At 39.0% G+C, this 20986-nt stretch overlaps 1 protein-coding gene across 1 annotated transcript; it reads right to left on the reverse strand.

The window, feature by feature from the left end:
• Positions 1-2821: 2821 nt before the first annotated feature.
• Positions 2822-20195, reverse strand: LOC140239875 (uncharacterized). Its single transcript, XM_072319694.1, has 6 exons — positions 20160-20195; positions 13928-14122; positions 10803-11806; positions 8135-8260; positions 6422-6591; positions 2822-4185 (listed from the first exon to the last, which is right to left on the reverse strand). Exons 2-6 carry the CDS (start codon positions 14084-14086, stop codon positions 2822-2824), a joined length of 2823 nt encoding a protein of 940 aa, XP_072175795.1. The 5' UTR covers positions 14087-14122; positions 20160-20195.
• Between the last annotated feature and the right edge of the window lie 791 nt (positions 20196-20986).

The following is a 20986-nucleotide window of genomic DNA, read 5'->3' on the forward strand; positions in this document are numbered from 1 at the left end:
ATGAGAATACATTGTAGTTCTGAAGCAAAGTCATTTCTTTATTCTATACCACAGGCTTGTGTCTGAAGTGGTACCTTTACATACATCATACAAACGCAGCTCATCACAGTAAGTGTATAACTACCCACTTGTCGGTACATTGTATAGAAAAGAGTATCAAACATCAAGTCTCATCATACCAATAGTATTTTCACGTAGAGCCATTAAATACACACTTCTCTACTCATATACAAATATGAAGATGTTGACCATGTGTCATATTTAACAAAGTCTACTTTGCAGTTAGTATTCCTTTTTCCCAATCAGCAGCTATTTTGTCACATATGTGTTTGAGTGTGACAATGGGTTGTTGGCAGTGTATTGTAAATCAGCTGCTTGTTTTTCACTATATGATTTTAGTACAAGCAAACCCTGTCAAAATGATCACGAATATGAGAATTCATTAGAACATGAGGATCTGTCCAGTAAAACAGATAGTATTTCCCTAATTTACACTGTCTGCTTGAACAAGATTTCATTATGAGAATATTTTTGTGGTATGTGGTCCGGACTATCTTGCGATAACAGGGATTTCCTGTACACACAAGATGTATTGATACACTTTGACTGTGGGGTGAACAGTTTGATACTATAATCTGTAAAGTGTACAAGTTTCAACTCGACTTGCTTGGCAGTCATTATGGAAAGGCAAACACACAGGAAGGATCTCGTACTAAATAGATCATACAAAGGCAAGCATAATCAGAGTTAACATTCCATCTTCATAACTAACTTGAAAGATAATCTGATGACAAAGCCATGACAAGAATAATCAGTAATCTGTTTCAATTCTCTGCATTGTCAACTACAATTCGACCTCGATTATCTGGCCATGTCGGGACCGGCGCTCATCCGGATAAGCGAGTGAGCCGGATATGGGAGACACAATGTTAATGTATATAGCTGCTGTCCCAGGGCACTGGCAGCGAGGCAGGTAGCGTACCCCGCAACGGTGGTGTAATCTATGCTAGCCAGCGCAAAATTGTAGTCCCTTCTTCACAAAAATAAAGTATATCTTTATGTGAAAATCATACATGTTTTACCTCATTAGATATTGAGAAACCTATCATGCACATCTTATGAAATTAGCGAAATAGATCCATGAAAAGATGTTAAAGTCACTGTTTTTTCTCAATTTTTGGATGAAAAAAAAAAAAGTCCTTCACTGCCTGAACGCGCCTTAATAATAGAGACTTCCGGATAAAAGGAGGCCGGATAATCGAGGTCGAACTGTACATGTAACACATGTAGATCAACATACTGCATGGAGGTATACTGGAAGTATGTCTGTGAGTGTGTCAAATGGAGTGTGTGCATGTTTCATGCTCCTTGGCTCATGCTGTGACAGACTGTTCTCGAGATTGCAGTCAAATTGGAATACTGATGAAAACATAATTCATATTATTCTTCATGTCTATCAATCTAAGTAACAGTGATAATGACGGGTCCATAACAAGGGATTACATGTACTGGCAAAGAGATGTTATAGCAGAAGTGATTCAAGTGTGAATTCAGATCAAGATGTTAGGAGAGGGTGTAAACCCAGCTGATCTTGGGTGGATCTGTCAATCAATTTACTTGCAAGACTTGTGGCTGATTTTTTTTTTCAGGTTCCAAGTCTTTGCCACAGTAAGGGGTAAGAAGTGAAAAAACTAAACTCTCAAAGGTAACAAGACAACATGTCACTATCTTCTTACATATGAACATGTGTTAAATGAACAATTTGACTACTAACTCTGTGCTAGCCTAAAAATTGTCTGAAATCCCCTGTACACTGACTTGCATGAGATTTACGGATCAATCATTTCATTATGTAGAATGAGATTGGTTTACATGCCTATATTACTTTAGAATTCCAATTCAATGATTCACATAAATCGAAATGACTCCCCTAATACCAACATTAATACATATCGTAACTGACTTTCTCTCCAATGATTTCTGGATATATCCAGGGTACTGAAAAGAGGATCTGCCAATTTGAAGGAAAATACAGTGGTGTTGGTGGCACTGATATAACTAGATATCTCTGGACATCATTCAACTGAGAAAAAAAACAAATGCCAGTTCCCATGACCTTCTTAGAGCTGGACTTACTTGTATATATGCCAAGTCAAGGATAATGCATACATTGTAGGTTATGGTAACCCCCCCCCCCCTTTTTTTTGCATCAAGACTGGAAAAGAATCACTGCTTGACACAAATACTTGCTGCTATTCCTTCAGCATGTTCTTCTGCTCTTTTTTGTGTGAATTGTGCCACACTGGATGCATTTTGTTTAGAAGCCCCCCCCATTTTTCTATAATGGATCTAATTGGTACAAGACATATTGCAAAGCTCTGGTTGTATGAGACCCAAGGTGACACTGTATTTTTGTGTGGCATCATTAAGTGAAGAGTGTCAACTTTCTCTGTCACTTTGTCCTATGATACCTTTCACGCACAATGACTTCAATGCTACCAAATACATGTACTAGCAATCGTCCTCTAGTATTAACATTTATTTTGCCTGACAGCATGTGTACCAAGCACTGATTTCCATACAAATGAAAAGAAAAACAGCAGTAACAAACTTTACTGCACTGGGTACTAAATCTTACAGGAACATTACTGTAAGAATGGATGGGGCACATGTAGTTGGCAATTTGTTTCCTCCAAACTATAACCTACTAAAAGAGTACCTCTTTACTTGAAACTACATCTTCAAGCTCATGTGATATCAAATTGTAGCTACCACTACATCAACTTTTCAGTGAATAGTGAAAATTGATGACTAGTCTGAATCATTTCAGCAAGCCTTCCAGAAATGAGTCATCATCGTCATCAAAGTTCATTTCAGAACTCTGTGTCTTTGTCGTCACATCTAGATTAATGTCTAAAGCCTGATAGAGAGCATCCATGGTAGAAGAAAAATTGGCCATTAACATCCCTGATTCTTCTACGCTAGCAATAGAAGCAGGATTCTCATAAAGAGAGCTAGAGTCTGAGCAGGCACTGGGGCTGGAAACAGATGATGTTGGTGTGAGTAGAATGCTAGATTGGTAGCTGTCACCATGGTTACCAGGGAGATGTAGCCTGGACTCCTCTCTAACTACCTTATCTCCTTGGGCTGGAAGATCTCTCTTGTGCAGGTAACCAGAGAAGGTTTTTGTTTTAGTTTGTTGGAAAGTCTTAAAAGAGTCACACTTCTGGCGAGGAATCTTAACTTTTGTCACTTTATAGCCCTGAGCTGTAGTGTTTTTGATCTCACTCCCTGAGCCTCGTTCTGGCTGTAACATCAAGTCCTTCTCAGAGATAGTTCCCCTTTGGCCTCCTACTGATGAGTTAATATTCATGGCATGCAGTGCCTTCTTGAGTGACAGACCATGTTTTGACCGTCGTTGATGTGAGGAAGAAGCTGGCACTGATCCAACAATGTTTTTCTGGGGATTTCTGATGATGAGCTGCGGAGGAATGGACTCCAGGCATCTTGGAAGGTTGTTTGACAAGTTAGTAACCTTCCTTTGAACTTTGACACCTGTCATGACTCCTTTCCTGAGGGGGGCCTTTTGCTTCTTGTGCGAGGTGTTCCTGGGTGTGACTTTATCACGGACAGACTGTTCCACTTTCCCAGCAAGGAGAAGCTTTGGCTCACAGGTGGGGACATGATCAAAACAAGATTTAGGGGCCTCTGAGCTAAAACCCCTATTGACTAAAGATGACTTTTCATAAGACTGTGACCCATTCTTATTTAGCAGCTCATGTTCTGGGGAGCCTGGAGGGGTGCTCATGGTGAGTTTATTGGGCGTGTGTTCATATGATGGACATACAGGATTCCATTGACTGGCTGCAAGAGACACATCTCGCATAACTGGAACATTTGATTTTGCTGCCTGTATGACTGGACAACTCTGTTTGCTGAGAGGGACAAAGTGAGTGTTGAACTCTCTGCTATGGGGTGTAGGTCTGTTTGAAACGATGTCCTCCCTATGACCTGAGGAATTTTGAATGTGGCTGATTTCTTTCTGTAGAGATATACAGGCATCACAGTGACCCTCTCGTCTCTCCCAACCAAGGATGTGCACTTCTGTAGGAGGGATGGATGGCGGCTGAGACTGCCAATGACATAGTACACCGGAAAGGTCATCACACTTCAGCCAAAGTTCTCCTACAATAGGGATAGGATAAAATTGAGAAATATGCATTACTGATGATCTTGTTTTTCTTCATCTGTACATTATAACATAAACTTCACCTTTTAAATGGTAAATGAACTCTGCACTTGATACTTTTTTTTCTTCCCCAGTCAGCAATTGGCACGCAGGCAAATCCTGTTCTAACAAACTACCTATACAAGATTTCATTATTACTATTATTACAAAGATTTCCCACCATGACTTCCTCCTTACAATAAAACAAGAGACCCGGGGGTCACGCGCTCACCTAAGTATCGCAAGCTCACCTTCCATGCATTCTTGCAGACTCTAACCTGAGAACACTGGAAACTTATGGTGGGGGTAGCTTGGAGAGTGGGGGCATGGTGTCCATTTACATATTCCATCACACTGGTAAAAAATACCTACCAAGTACACTGTACTTTATAGAATGTTGGATTATGCAGCTTGGGGAATAAAGACTTAAATCCCTATCACTTTTGATTAGAACTAGAGAAAAATATTATTGAATATTCATTAATTTAGGAGGTTTGGACCCCCTGGGGCCCCCAAGGAAAGCCATTCAAACACTTTGAAATCCTATCCCCATGGGAATGCTACTTGCCAAGTTTGGTGAAAATCCATTATGTTGTTTTCAGCAAGATGAAAATTTAGGCCCACATTTGGACACCCCCTCATCCCATCCCGCTTCCTTGGGTCCCAAGGGGGTGGAGGGGGTAGGGTTCCCCTGACTTTCCCATGAACAAACTTGAAACAACAGTCGTCAATATACACTGTACTGACTCACTGTATCAACTTAGCTCAATCACGTCTGGTTCCAGAGAAAATCTGTAAAGATTCCTTACAGGAAGGGGGGGGGGGGGGGACCCCTGGGGCCCCCAGGTGGGGCATGGTGCCAATTTGATGGAATTGAGATTCTATCCCCCTAGGGATGCTACCTGCCAAGTTTGGTGAAAATTTGTGATAGGGTTTTAAAGAAAAAGATGAAAATGTACAATTTCGGTCCAAATTTAGGCCCCCCCCCCCCCCGGGCCCTCAGGTGGGGCATGGTGCCCATTTGATGGAATTGAAATTCTATCCCCCTAGGGATGCTACCTGCCAAGTTTGGTGAAAATTTGTGATAGCGTTTTCAAGAAAAAGATGAAAATTTAAAATTTCGGTCAAAATTTACGCCTCCTGGGGCCCCCCCAGGTGGGGCATGGTGACCATTTGATGGGAATGAGATTCTTTTCCCCAAGGGATGCCAACTTTGGTGAAAATTCATAATGGCATTTTCAAGAAAAAGATGAAAATGTACAATTTAGGCCCCATTAGGACCCCTCCCCACCCCCTCCCCTGGGTCCCAAGGGGGGCACCCCTGATTCTGCCATGAACAAGCTTGACATTACAGTCATCAATGTACTAACTCATAGTATTAACTTAGCTCTATCACTTCTGGTTCTAGAGAAGAAGATTTTTAAGATTCCTTAATTTGGGGGGGGGGGGGGGGGTTTGGGCCCCTCTGGGGGCCCCCAGGTAGGGTATGGTGCCCACTTGAACAAATTGAGATCCTATTCCCCTAGGGATGCTACCTGCCAAGTTTGGTGAAAATCGGTCAAGGGGTTCTCAAGAAGAATATGAAAATGTAAAAAGTTAACGCACGCCGGACGCCGGACGAAGAGCGATAGCAATAGATCACTTGAGCCTTTGGCTCAGGTGAGCTAATTATGTTACAAGGTGCACTGACAGGTTGCTAATTGGGTTATGCAATGGATCACGTGCATTGCTACGTCAGTGTGTAAACAAACTGCTTTGCATACTACCCCCCCCCCCCCCCCCCCCGTTACGACTAAAATAGACATTAACATAAAAAAATACTAAAACCAGACAAATCTATATAGAATTTTATTTATTATATTTTGCAACTTCGTGTTGTTGGAGATGGAAAAAATAAATGAATAAATGAATGAATATACTTACTACATCTATGCCAGGGCAGCACACTATCCATTTTTTTTCTAATGTCCAAGCTGCGTGTCGGACCAGTAGGTTCTGTTTGTCCATCTTTTACTGGTCTATTCCTAAAAAAAAATTATTGGTCTAACAGTGACTTTGGGACGTCAGACCAGTGCCAGAGTGCAGCGTTGTCTGTGCACACAGATATTTTGAGTAGCATCAATGCAGTTATTACATCATTGACAGAATGGACTTGTGCATCATCAAAACCAATATAATGCAAGTTTTCCTTACTGGAAGGATGTCGGATCCAGATGACAAAGTGGTTAGGATTCCTCTTGTACTGGATGATACTCCTCAACTCAAAGTGATGACCACCATGCTGGAAGTGTCTCTGTTTCCATGGCAACTTGTCTTCAACATGCAGACCACTGATGAAGTGTACAAGAGGACAGGCTGGCAAACTACAAAGAGACAAAAACAGGAGAAATGTTGGGCTCTTCAAAAGGAAGTTGCTGTGGTGTGACAGGAAAACTCTATTGGTACTGATATGAATATTGTGAGCTGCTGTCTCTTCATCTTTGTTCATTCTGTCACTGCATATGTTACACATGAAATAAACATGGTTCAGAATACAAGAACAAAGGTCGAAGGGAGCAGTGTACATTGTCTGATTTATTAGTTTGCTTTTGTTTTCATAGGATTCAATGTAATTCTTAAAAATGTTACCAAAAATACATTGAAGCACAATATACAAAAATGAAGTCACAGTGTTGATACTGATAGCTGAACTGATATTTATCACATATATTTGTGCCAAGGTTTCTTTTGTTGAAGGCTCTATGCTTTTAATATATGGATACCTGCTGTCAATATATTCACACTAGGTAAAGCCATTGTCTTTTGCTGAATGCTGGACTTTGAAGCCACTGGAGGTAGCTTAAATTATTCCCATTCAATGCTATATGGACACATAGTACACATGTATTGGAAATGAGCAGACCAAGTTACCATAGCACACTAATTACACATATTCACAAACATGCAAGCTCAATATAACATGTGAATGACTGGAGCACTTAACCCTATTTTAACTGGAGGGTCAAATTGACCCCCCCCCCCCCTCGACATTTCGTGCCACGATTCCACAACGCGCAAAGATTTTGCCGCGTTGTTACATGACTTTTTTCATCGAAGTCTCCCGCATATTTTGTGACCAAATTTGCGACGTCCGGGTACACCATTCTGAAGTTACGCAATGTTTTGCATACGCATGACAACACGAAAACAGTTCAAATTCATGATTTTGTGTGCAAATCCAGTGCAAATTGCATTTTTTTGTTTAATTGATATAAATTAGATTATTTCAACTTTTAACCATTGAAATTAATCAATTCTAATGTAGATAAGCCTGAAAAGGTGCCTGCAACAAATTTTGGCAAAAAAACAATAGAAACAAGGTAAAAAAAATTAAAATACATAAGAAATTAAAAAAACAATAAAAAACAAAAGAAACTGATTTTGTTTTTTTTACAAGAAAATTGTTCGATGTGTCTAGAGGAACTCTGACACAAAAATTCAGCAATCCTTTAAGCTTTTTAATGGAGTTATAGGTGAAAATATGATTTCATGCGTAAATTTGCATAATCAATTAATTAAAAAAAATAAAATCAAATTTTTCTATTGTATGACCATATAATCTTGTAGTTGACATCCGGCTCTATGTGCAGGCAAAATTTTGCGGCGATCGCGTGATCGGCGGCCGAAATCTGAAGGGAAGGTCAAATTGACCCCCCCCCCCCCCCCCCAGTAAACACTTGGTCTCAAATAGCCCAGTTCTCTAAAATAGGGTTAAGTTTTCTTCATGGGAGAATTTTTAGATCCTGTCACAGGCTCCTTAGTGAGGGCACTGTTGCTATATATATCCAGTAATTGTTACATTGATGGTACCTGCCAACCAAGCAAGGTGTTACACCATGTGCATAAAGAACACACATTTAGGCTTACCTATGATATACCAGACGACTCGTCTGTCCCTCAGCATGACACTGTGGGCAGTTGTGATGCATTGTGGGACATCGCATGCTGAAATCAGTTGAGACAGCAGTCACAGACATCAAAATGTTGTGGTGACTGTAGATGAAGAAAAGAAGACAGTTACACATATAAATAACACTTAGAGCAAATATATGATTATACAAGAGACCAGCGGGTCTAGTGCTCACTCGAGTATCGCAAGTTCACCTTTCACGCAGTCACCCATCTAAATTACACACAGCTCTTACAAAATTTGAACAGGCATTCTCAAGTAGAAGATGAAAATGTACAATAACAGTCCAAATTCAGGCCCCCACCCCCTCATATAATCAATTTTAGCTCTATCACTTCTGGTTCTAGAGAAGGACACTTTTCTGTAAGATTCCTTAATTAAGGGGGGGGGGGGGGGCTGGGGCCCCCCTGGGTGGAGCATGGTGCCCCTTTTATCAATTGAGATCCTACCCCCCTAGGGATGCTACCTGTCAAGTTTTATTAACATCCATCATGCAAATTTCGAAGAAGATGAAAATGTACAATTTAGGCCCCAATTTGGACTTCAACACCCCTCCCCCTGCCCACAAGGGGGGGCACCCCTGGATTTTTATGAAAAAACTTGAAACTAGTCATTAATGTACTAACTCATAACATTAACTTTGCTCTATCACTTCTGGTTTGAGAGAAGAAGATTCTGAAAGATACCTTATTTTTTTTTTTTTTTGGGGGGGGGGGGGGTTGGGGGTGGGGCATAGTGCCCATTTTAACAAATTGAAATCATAACCCCCTAGGGATGCTAACTGCCAAGTTAGGTGAAAATCGGTCTTGGAGTTTTCAAGAAGAAGATGAAAATGTAAAAAGTTTATGCATGATGCAAGACGGACGCCGGACAAAGATCGATTGCAATAGCTCACTTGAGCCTTCGGCTCAGGTGAGCTAACAAATCTTTCTAACAGGAATACAAAAGACATTTTTCTTAAATGAACTATGACCCATCCCAGCTCAGAAATGATTAGGTAATACCCTTATTCACAAAATATTTCATATCCTGCTGAAGACTCGAGCCTTGCTAATAAACTGCAAATTGTGTCTCCTAGTGCCATTCCAGGAAAAATAAGAATCAAACTGAATATCTTATATGAGATATGTAGATTCAACACAAACAAATGACTTCAGGTAGTGATCTTGAAGATGATGAGCATTTCTCATACCAACAAAGCAGTGTCTTTTGATTAATCAACTGTATAAATTTTATAATACTTTAAAGGACAAGTTCACCTTCATTAACATAAGGATTGAGAGAATGTAGCAATATTAGTAGAACACATCATTGAAAGTTTGAGGAAAATCGGACAATCCGTTCAAAAGTTATGAATTTTTGAAGTTTTTGTGCAGTCACTGCTGGATGAGAAGACTACTGTAGTGTATGATGTCACATGCGTACAACAATATAATGAAAATATAAAGAGAATTTCACAAAATTTCATCTTTTGAAGAAAGTACACATTCCCTTGACTCATTACTGACATATGTTATGGGTAATATCATTCCCATTGCCTTTAGAAAGAGGCAAGTCAAGTGCTCTTTTATTATGCGAAAAAAGTGAAAATATGTTGAAATTTCTTTACATTTTCTTTATACTGTTGTACTCATATGACATCACAAGCCTTACTAGTCTCCTCATCCAGCAGTTCTAACACAAAAATTTTAAAAATTCATAACTTTTGCATCGATTGTCCAATTTTCCTCAAACTTTCACTGATGTGTTCTACTAATATTGCTGCATTCTCTCAATCCTTATGTTTATGAAGGTGAACTTGTCCTTTAAGAAGTCCTCAAAGTGTTTATGAAAACAATACTGTAAAAGTAGTTTCTTTCGCGTACAGATACTTTCGCAGTTTCTGTCGGTGCCGACTTTTGCGTGTTTAAATTCGCGGTCAGCAAAATATGTGAATTCACAGTCGGCAAAGCTGTTTTATTTTGCACATGAAAACCCAAACTATAATCCAATTATTCTCTTATTTATTAACTAGAAATTAAAATTAAATGCAGGCTTACCTGAAATCCCGTCTCTAGATTACTTTATGCTTGTACCTACATTGCGCGGTATCCCTGTGTGTGTGTTGACCATCAATACACTCAATGCACAGAATCTTTGTGTGTGCATGTGCACAATGGCATTGTAACAATCGGCTAGTTCAAAACATTTCCTAGGTGGTTAATTTCGCGTGACTTTTCAAAACATTTTCGCGTGATGTTAAATTCGCGGTTCAACCTCAAAGCGTGAAAATAAAACCATTGCGAAAGAAACCACTTTTACAGTATTGCAAAAGGTATAGAAATCATCACAAATTGAGGGAAACGAGGTGGTATAAATGGATGGCACCTGAAATCAATGGTACTTCCGAACATGGTTAAGTGTAATAAATAACACTGGGATGCAATAGTCATCTCACTTTCTCCTATTCAACTTTACAGGCTGAACGATACAGAATAATATTTGACTTCAACTGTCACCTTCTCAACATGAACTGTGAAGTTTTAATTCAAGGCCCCAAATGCACTGAAGATCCTTGCCCTAACCCTAACCCTTTCATTGCCCCTTTAACAGTTACTTTCCTTGTGATTTGTTTTGCATACTTACAATGTTACATTGGTGAAACCACAGGCGAAGCAATAAAACTCGCGGCGATACCATGTGGAAAAGTGTTCTTCTGTAGTCCCATCTATACGTAATAGTGCAGGGATAGCTGTCACTGGACTGCTCTCTTCACCCTCTACATACTGGAATTTAGTTTTCAACATCTCAAGCAGATCACTGCGCTTCCTCTGCAGCAAAGCAACGGCAGGACCAAGTGCGGTTGCATCAACTGCAGACATAGCCTTGGGCTGTTGCAAAGCTGTGATACATCTGTCCATTTGGTGTATTGTACTATGGGACTGGTGAATACCAATGCATTTATCAGTGCTAACACTTTGGGTACTACTGTTCCTACTGAATTCAAAGGAACTGTCAGCATGTTTCAAAGCAGGGACATCGCCATCCGATGTAAGTTCCCCTAGTCCACATAGCTCTTCCCTGAGAAAGGCACTGAGGTAACTTTCATCTCCTAGATTGTTGTGTGTGTCAGCCGGCTGTCCATTATCAAAGTGTGTACTGCTAATATCAGTGAGTGTGTCAGTTTGCCGATTATCACAGTGTGTATTGCTTATATCAGTGAGTGTGTCAGCTTCATGCTGATTTATAGCATTTGGACTAGCTGACAGCAGTTTTTGTGCTTTATCAAAGTCCTGACATAGCTGTTGGAGTGGAGTCTCTGCACCAATCAACTGATGACACTGTCTCAGACTGTCGTTTTGGACTAACAGCATCATGGACACATCCAGCCAGCAAAGATTAGCCTGATTAGTCCACTGGACTACGCTGGTTGAGGGTAGTGGTGAATAATTCTCAGGAGACTGCTGGCTCCTCCCTATATGGAAGTTGCAGTCTTGTCCACAGTTGAGAGGGCTTTGGTCTGATTTCGCTCCATGACTGGATGAAAGACTACTTGGTCTTTTCTTCTTCTTCTTGGGATTACCAATGTCTGTTGCTCGGCGCTCTACGATGAGATTACAACCGGGGGCCAGCTGGGGGAGCGATGTGCACTACAGCAATGGAAACAAACAAAAAAATAGCCTCCATCTAAACTTCACTTTATCAAAGAACAAAACATCACACATTATCAATAATGTATTTGCCAGTGATAACAAACTTCATCAGCATTTTTTTTAAATGTTTTAACCCTACTTTAACTGGAGGGTCAAATTGATCCCCCCTCAACATTTTGCGCCACAATTCCGCAACGCACAAAGATTTTGCCGCGTTGTTTCACGACTTTTTTCTTTGAAGTCTTCCGCATATTTTGAGACCAAATTTGCGATGTCCGGGTACACCATTCTTAAGTTACGTAATGTTTTGCGTATGCATATCAACCCGAAAACAGCTCAAATTCATGATATTGTGTGCAAATCCAATGCAAATTGTGTTTTTTGGTTAGATTGATATAAATCAGATTATTTCAACTTTTAATCATCAATATTAATCAATTTTAATGTAGATAAGCTTGAAAAAAGTACCTGCAACAAATTTTGGCCAAAAAACAATAGAAAACAAAAGGTCGAAAAAAAAACAAAGAAATACATAAGAAATTAACAAAACAATAAAAAACAAAAGAAACTGATTTTTTTGGTGCTATTTCTTTGCAAGAAAATTGTTCAATGTGTCTTGAGGAACTCTTACACAAAAATTTAGCAATCATTCAGTCTTTTTAATGGAGTTATAGATAGATGAAAATATTTCATACATAAATTTGCATAATTAATTTACTAAAAATAGAAAATCAAAATTTTTCTTTTGTATGACCATGTAATCTTGTAGTTGACATCCGGCTCTATGTTCAGGCAAAATTTTGCGGCGATCGCGCGATCGGTTGCCGAGATCTGAAGAGGGGGTCAAATTGACCCCCCCCCCCAGTAAAAACTTGGTCTCAAATAGCCAAGTTAAATGGGTTAAATGTTTCCTAACATGTTTGTGTGTGTTTGTTTCATTTTCAATTTTATCAAATGACACAACAGTTAAGCAGGTGATTTGCTGAGTGGAAAAGACCATGATTTGGTTGTGCTTGTGTATAGGCCACACCCCGAGTTTACTGCTTTATTTCTGTTGAGAATAGTGTGGCCTTATCACTGGCAAATACAGCACTTGTAACTGAGTTTGTATGAGTTCTAAGCAGAAACAATAAGAAGACATGAAACCAAGTGTTAATGTGGCAAAAGAAGGTAATAGTAACGCTAGGTACATTTGTAACAGAAGAAGCATGAATGTATCATGGTATAGCTAAACAGACATACATTGTATGACAAATAAGAACATTCAGGGTTGAAATCATTGTAAAAAATCTTCCATGTGGCTATGTGTGGGCAGCACTGTTTGCATTGAGCTAGCTGTGTTACCCCGTACAGTGAACCTTGCATTTAGTAAAATCTTTTCGGACTGAAGAAATACACTTTTCAACATAGAAAACTGTCGACTTACAAGGGATTAAAATCAACAGAATATAAAGAGAAGAGGAATGAAAAGATCTTTGTTTTATGTGAGGTCAACTTAAGAAAGGTTGACTGTACTATCAGGTCTAGGGGTAGGTTTGCATTTCTTCACAAAAAGCGTGACACATACGCACACACATTATACAGGACAGAGGTCAAATGCACCATTGTTTAATAATTAACTTGAGTCAAACCAAGAAAAGCTGAGGAAAAAAAATGCACAATACAACACAAAAGTTTCACTGGGTTTTCTTTTTAGGAATATTGAGAATTACATGCTATTCGCAAATATATTCTGAACCTGACATGAATGTGACGAGCATGTAGTGTGTACTAATGTGAAGTATCGTATGGAGTACACAGTACAGTGGATACAGTGTATACAATATGAACGAGGCAAGTGATAATACTGCACTCCATGATTGTGAATTTGACCACTTGCAAAATTGTTGAGAAGTCCTGGTTTATGACATATTAGACTTGCTAAATATAATTGACAGTTCTGTAGTTGCAATTTTTTTTCTGAAAATTAATTATGCTCTCTACATGGACTTGTAATTGATGAACACTGGCTCTTCCAACTTTAGAAGTGGGCTGATCAAATGAATCAGTTCAGCCTGTCTGGCACGTTTCCCCAAAATCAAGCACGACCCCTCTATAAAGTGAACAAAAATTCTGTACCTTCTGATTGTCGCACACACAGACTGCCAAGTCTTCACTGATCTGCAGCAGACGCATGATGCTTCGTTCCCCACGCCCACAGCACTGCTTACACCATACTATCTCATCACTATCATCCTCTAGCTTCCCCTTTGGGCCATCAAGAGATGCCGGTGCCATCTGTCCCTTTTTCTTTCTGTACTTTGAAGATGTGGCCTGTGCAAATACAAAATAAAATTGATTGCTAGGGGGTTATATCTAATACATGGGTTACACTTACATGTACTGGAATGAGGTACTGTGCACTCCCGTTATAACAAACACGGTTATAACGAAATTCCGGTTACAACGAAGTACAAATTCGGGCTGGAACATTATCCAGTTTATGTATTTTTATTGTTTATTTGTTTGGTTACAACAAAATTTTGATATAACAGAAGAAAACTGCTGGTCCTGAGGACTTTGTTATAACGGGAACACACTGTATTGCATTTCCTTGTAATCCAGTGATGCAACATACTCGAGTGATGATTTTAACTGGTGAGTAGGAGTATGGTTAGGACTGTCCATAGCAGCCACCAAAGGAAGATGTAAAGAGAGGTTCTTAGACAGACAGCACTGTAGACGTGTTTTCTAACATGCAAAGTACACATATGTATTATTGTTGGGGTACATTGTCAATATCAAGTACTTACATTTACATCTACACAGTTGTAAGTATTTAGATGTATTCATATTTTCAGTTTCATACACTGTACAATGACATTTTTGATCCTGCTATCATTCTGTCACAATTAAGGACTCAGAGGGTTCAGTGTTCACCTGAGTATAGCAAGTTCATCTTCCACACAGTCTTGCAGACTACAGTATAATTCTTACCTACGAAGAACAGCAAATTTGGGTGACTCTGGGAGCATGGTGTCCATACATTCTACCGCACTGTCTAAAATACTTGAGAATTAGATCATGTGTTTTCAAAGAGGATCACAATGTAAAACTGGACCCTAATTTGACATGCCATTAAAAGACAAAAAACAAAACAAAAAACAAAACAAAACACTAATGTATTCACTCAATATTTTTTTGATTTCATAAAAGATTTTGTATAAAGAGTGTTTTTGTTTGTTTGTTTGTTTGTTGTTGTTGTTTTTTTTTTGGGGGGGGGGGATGGGTGGTGCCCATTTGTACAAAGATATCACCCTAGTAATATTACCTGCAAAGTTTGGTGACAACTTCGACCATGTGTTCTTCAGAAGATTTATGAAAATATGAAAATTGGTCTTTGCTGGATATCATATGGGCAACAGTGAATCTGCACTCTTTACTTAAAGTATTTCAGCTCTATCATTTCTGGTTTAAATAAAGACTTTTATCAATTCCCTAGTTTAAGGTTTCTGGGCCTATTCTGGTGCCCAATTGAACAGATACATATTCATTCAAGTTTTAGACCACACATTTTAACCCTATCTCTGCCACATAGACCAAGCCCAAGTGCTCAGACATTTTGCAGTGCACAGACATGGGATTGTTGATGGCCAGTTTTGATTGTAATGTGTCATGTTATACATCATTTGAAAGCTTATGGTCTAATATTTCATATTACGTAATAATCTGAGTGAGGGCGCCCTCAAATTTTAAGTAGGATGCCCTCTTATGTCACATAATTATTTTTGCAGACTTACTTCTACATGTTACCACCTCATTTTCTCACACAACATGCTCTTGTATCCCAAAAAGGTCTACACAAATGTTGTAGAGAATTTATTCAGCTTTCAGATGATGTGATTTTTTTCGTCAGTAGCATTAGTACAGTTAAACTCGCCTAAGTCGACGTCGCATATGTCAAATAATCACGCAAGTCAATGATTTTAAAAAGTCCTGATTTTTCCCCATTGACTTACGTGTATTAATTCATTCACAAGTCAAATTTTTTAAGTCGAATACTCGCCTAAGTCGATGAAATTCCAAGAACACTTCCACGGAAAATCCATTGAATTCACTTTGCCTAAGTCGAATAAGATTTTATTGTGTAATAAATCACTGTCAAAATCACGAGACGCCAGTTTTTGTTTACATACAGTTTATATATACCAAAAGAAACTTTGCGTTAATAAACATTAACGTTTCATTAACGCGAGCGGTTTCACCTGAATCGTTAGTAACGCAAACTAACGATCGGGAAAATGAACGTTTGTAGTGACGATGAGTAACGGTCCCTAGCGCAAATTAACGATGTTTTGTTAACATCAACGATAGGCAACGCAAGAACTCATGCGAGATTTTGGTTTTGTAACGAGACCTGGTGAAAGGACGACGTAGCCCCTGCTGAGTGTAGCGATCTATGCCTTATATTTAGCGGAGTCTTTTCGTGAATCGAATCACGATTTCACGAATGGTTAATTTGCGACCGGGGTCACCAAAAACGCACGTCGGGCCACCAAAAAAGCCGGATGTTTGCCTTCAGTTTTGGAAAATGAACAGCGGTAACAATCGGCTCCATAGATGCTATAATAAATATCAGATGTTTGCTCATAATTTTGGAAATGAATAACGGTAATATTCAACTCCGTATAATACTAAAACAAATGTCGGATGTTTGCTTATACTTTTTGAAATGAATAATGGTAAGATTCAGTTCCGTACGGTGCTGAAATTAATGCCATAAATTTGATTTTGCGTTCGGAAATGAATAAGGATAAAATACGGCTCCGGAAGATGCTGAAATAAATGTTGAATGTTTGCTTTGACGTTCAGATATGAATAATAATGATATTCAACTCCATACGATGATAAAATATATGCCGGATGTTTACTTTTACGTTCGAAAGTAAATAACAATAACATTCATCTCCGGAAGATGCTAAAGTAAATGTCGAATTATCCCTTTGACGTTCGGAAATGAATAACAATAATAATCAACTTTGTACGATGATAAAATAAATGCCGGATGTTTGCTTTTACTTTCGAAAGTAAATAGCAATAACATTCGTCTCCAGAAGATGCTAAAATAAATGTCAGATGATTGTTTTTACGTTCGGAAGTGAATACACGTAGCAGTAATATTCTTCTTCATACGCTGCTAAATAACTGTCGGATGTTTGCTTTTAAATTTCGAAATGAATAACAGTAACATCTAGCTGCGTTTGATGGTAAAGTTAATGTTTGATATTTGCTTTGACGTTTGGATATGAATAATAGTTGTCAGATGATTCATTTCACTTTCGGAAGTGGACAGCAGTAACATTCGGCTCCTTACGATCATAAAATAAATGTCGGGTGTTTGCTTTTGAATTTGGAGATCGAATAACGGTAATATTCTGCTCCGTACGATGCTAAAATAAGTAACAGATTGTTTCTTTTACATTTGGAAATGATTAACGCTATCAATCGGCTCAGTTAGATGATAAAATAAAAAGCGGGTGTTTGCTTTCACGTTCAGAAATGAATAAGGATGATATTCAGCTCCGTAAGATCCTAGAATGAATTTTGGTTGCTTGTTTTTACATTTGAAAATGATTAACGGTAACATTTGGCTCCGGAAGGTGTTAAAATACTTGTAAATGGTGGATGATTGCTTTTACAATCAGAAATAAATAACGGTAACTTTCGGCTCTTTACGATGCTATAACAAATGTCGGATGTTTACAAATGTCTGCAAATGCTCCCACTTTCTCATTTCAAACGTAAATTTTGACCACGTAAACAGGCATCAACTTTTAGAATAATCTATAAGCCTATTTTGCTAAATCTTAGAACTCAGAATAACGGTATAAGATGATTAAATTTTCTATCTATTTATTTTAGACGTGGGTACCGTCCTGTATCGCTTCAGTAATACTTAATATTTGTTTTTCTATGTTTAGTACGACCGATTTAGTTTTGCTTGTTTGTTTTTTTTTGGGCCACCAAAATATGAAAATCAATCATTTTGGTGGCCCGATTGGGCCACCAAAATAAAAGATAGTGTGGAGCCCTGGACTGCATCAATGTGCATAAAGTGTCTTGCTGAAGGGCAAATATCGGGCACACCGCTCCAGCTCTCGGCTACGGAATAGACAACATACTATGTACATTATACATATGTACGCGTGGTGTAACTGTAAGTCGATTTTTTTTTTTTTTTTGAGTCGAAAATCGCCTAAGTCGATGTGTTTTGCTCAGTCCCGAGAAGATCGACTTATGCGAGTGTAACTGTACTTGTCATTTTATGAACAAAAGTGTGTGGCAATTACAACCTACATTTCACACTTTTTGCATAATTTCTGATTTTATGAATGAAATGTTGGCCTGAAAGTAGATAAAGCATGCTTATATCTAGTAAGGATGAAAATGTTAATTGAATTATACACCTTTTACTTGTAATCTAGATTATTCATGTCCTCTAATACTGCCATTAATGATAAGATAATCTAAGGGTAAAAATTGTCACTGAAAATATTCAGTCTTCAGAATGTCCATTCCAGTCGAGTATGCTAGACTTCAACTGTAGAATTTGCATTCTCCTCATTGAAACAGAATTGAACTGTCACTGTAGTCATTTGCTTTATGATAAACCTTCATTGAACATATGGGTAAGTTTCATAAATAACGGTTTATTAGATAATAATGATCAACAGTCAAATATACCTCAACTTCGAGAACAAGACTGTGCAGCTTCAGGTAGGAGGCTACTGTAACCTTATTGCTCCTAGCACCCTGCCCCGCTAGCCCCGGCTAACTAAAGACCCATTGCACTGCTGTTAGTGCCGAGTAAACAGTTGCCACTGCTGCACTGAATGTGTGGTGTTTATCCATTCTACGGATCATTTATGAGGCCGATATTACTGGAACTATACACCTTCACAGAATTTAAAGATGCTGAAATCCCTATCCTGAATGTTTTCACTTCATATTTTACTATTTTGACTTAGATAGAATAAATGAAAATTGACCCGTGAGTACGATCTTTTCATCGCACACGATCTCCATTACAGTCCCATATCATATACAGATTCGTGTAAGTTCTCCACACAAGAAGTCTATGGCAAAACTGTACACAATACATTGCAGTCTGAATTGAAATAAATATGGGCGGGGCCACCACAATTTTTTGGACTTTGAGAAGGCTTTCCTGATTGGTTGAAGGTGGGGAAGCTTTTTTTCGCACTGGATATCATTTCCTTACACTGTCAGCCAATCACAAATGAGTTTATAGAGTGGTAGTGTCATAGCCTTTGAAGTAATCTGTCAATCAATATATGGCCGATTGAATCGGCCGAAGCATTTACATGGCAGGTTTTGGGCTGATTGAATCGGCCTGTGACACAGATAGGGTTAAAGAAGATGAAATTGCAAAAATTTACCTTTAACTTGAATCCCCAAAGATCTCCTATGAGAGACTATAGTGACCACTGCACTAACTCACAGTACAAACTTAGCTCAATCCGTTTTGCTTTTGGAGAAGACTTATGTATTCATGTATTTATTTGTTTATTTATTTATTCATTTTTCAGATGCCTTCATTTCCATGCTTTGGCCCTCTCCCCATGACAGTCTGTAACCTTGGAGTGGCAAACTGCACACATTGGCTCAACTAAAATTCAATCCCTGTGCTTCAGTCTGCCTGAGTTGAGATTTTAGCCCTTACCAACTTGAAGAGCAGCTTCTTGCTCTCTGCCATGATGCAAATGTAGCACGCACGACTACACAAACCCAATGACGACAGACTTAGGATGTTGATTCAATGAACAGCTCTCAAAGTCGGCTGTCACCATGAAGACTTCAAGAGTATGAAGGACGGACGAATGGACGGACGGGCGACGGACAGACGGGCGACTGACAGACGGACAGACGAATAGACCACATGACTGAAACAGTCAGTCTGGTGTCTGTGTGAAGGCTTACGTGATGCCTCCTCTTTATAGACACAATAAGTTTCAATGTGGTCAATAGGGCACTAGACTCAGTAGGGTTTCAACAAAACCTGGAAAAAGAGAGATGGAATGGTACATATATGTCAATGAGAGACTAAAACCAAAACACACATTAATAGATTAATTGTTGATTGAGTGAAAGCAGCAATATTAAGTAGAACACAGCAGTGACCGTTTGACGAAAATCAGACATACGATTCAAAAGTTACCTATCTTGTGACTTCACTTGCTGGATAATAAGAAGTCTACTACAGTTCAGGACGTCATTTTGGACAACAATTTAAAGAAAATATAAAGAATTCCACAAAACCTCAATTTTCATGAAAAGTATACAGTCATACCCTTCCTGTGCTGGCTGGCCATAGTGCAGCGCTGGAAATGGCGTGGCTGGTGCATATCCTCGCACAATCGCATGGCACGCCTAGCTACAGTGTACCTGGCAGCAGAGTCGACAAGTTTCAGTAGGGTGTCGGTTCATGCCTTTCTTACCTTCAGACGATTGCGTGCCCCACATGTATATTACAACACACAACTCCCATAGGATACAGTGTAAATGCAATTTTGAGCCAGAATTTGCCTTTATTGCATTTCACACAGTCGATGCCGATATCAAATCAAAGCAAATTTGGTATCATTTGAAAGAAGAAGTTTGCCTCTGTATTGTATGGGAGCGCTGGTACATGAATCCACCAACAAATTGGTGTAACTGTTGTTAGAAACACAAATAAATCCATATCTCAGCATCTGCTTCGGTACTTCAACCAGCATGAGGCAAGTGAGTAGTTTAGGAAATGCTGAATACGATGGTGCGGTTAGTTTTTCGTTAGCTCCATGTCTTTGACTGTGTATCTTGCTTTTAAAACACCCCTTGCAATGTTTTTTTTTTTTGGTTGCAGCAAACATCTTAGGCGTGGCTTCGTATGCAAAAATTCATGATAACTTTCGCGCAATGCCATTGGGGATCCTGCATATTTAATTCAACATGCAATGCAGCCACTTGGTGTTCATGGCGCAAAGCCGTATTGCATGTGCATGCTGTGTCTATGTCGGGCAAGTGTGCACTTTATACGGCCTTTATACGGTCTTCTGGAACTGCACTGTGCATGTTAGTGAGATTTCGTGTTGGGATGCAGTGTGTATGAAAACGTTCGCTGTGACCAAAAAATTA

The sequence above is a fragment of the Diadema setosum genome, chromosome 16 (assembly GCF_964275005.1).
Source record: "Diadema setosum chromosome 16, eeDiaSeto1, whole genome shotgun sequence".
In the NCBI taxonomy this organism is placed as follows: domain Eukaryota; kingdom Metazoa; phylum Echinodermata; class Echinoidea; order Diadematoida; family Diadematidae; genus Diadema; species Diadema setosum.

Excerpts from the sequence above, each read along its gene's own strand:
- LOC140239875 (XM_072319694.1), bottom strand. The coding sequence starts at position 14,086 with ATGGCACCGGCATCTCTTGATGGCCCAAAGGGGAAGCTAGAGGATGAT. Across the intron at positions 6,592-8,134 it reads AGTCGTCTGGTATATCATAG|TTTGCCAGCCTGTCCTCTTG; the intron begins GTAAGCCTAAAT and ends GTCTCTTTGTAG. Across the intron at positions 4,186-6,421 it reads CTGGATCCGACATCCTTCCA|GAGAACTTTGGCTGAAGTGT; the intron begins GTAAGGAAAACT and ends TCCCTATTGTAG.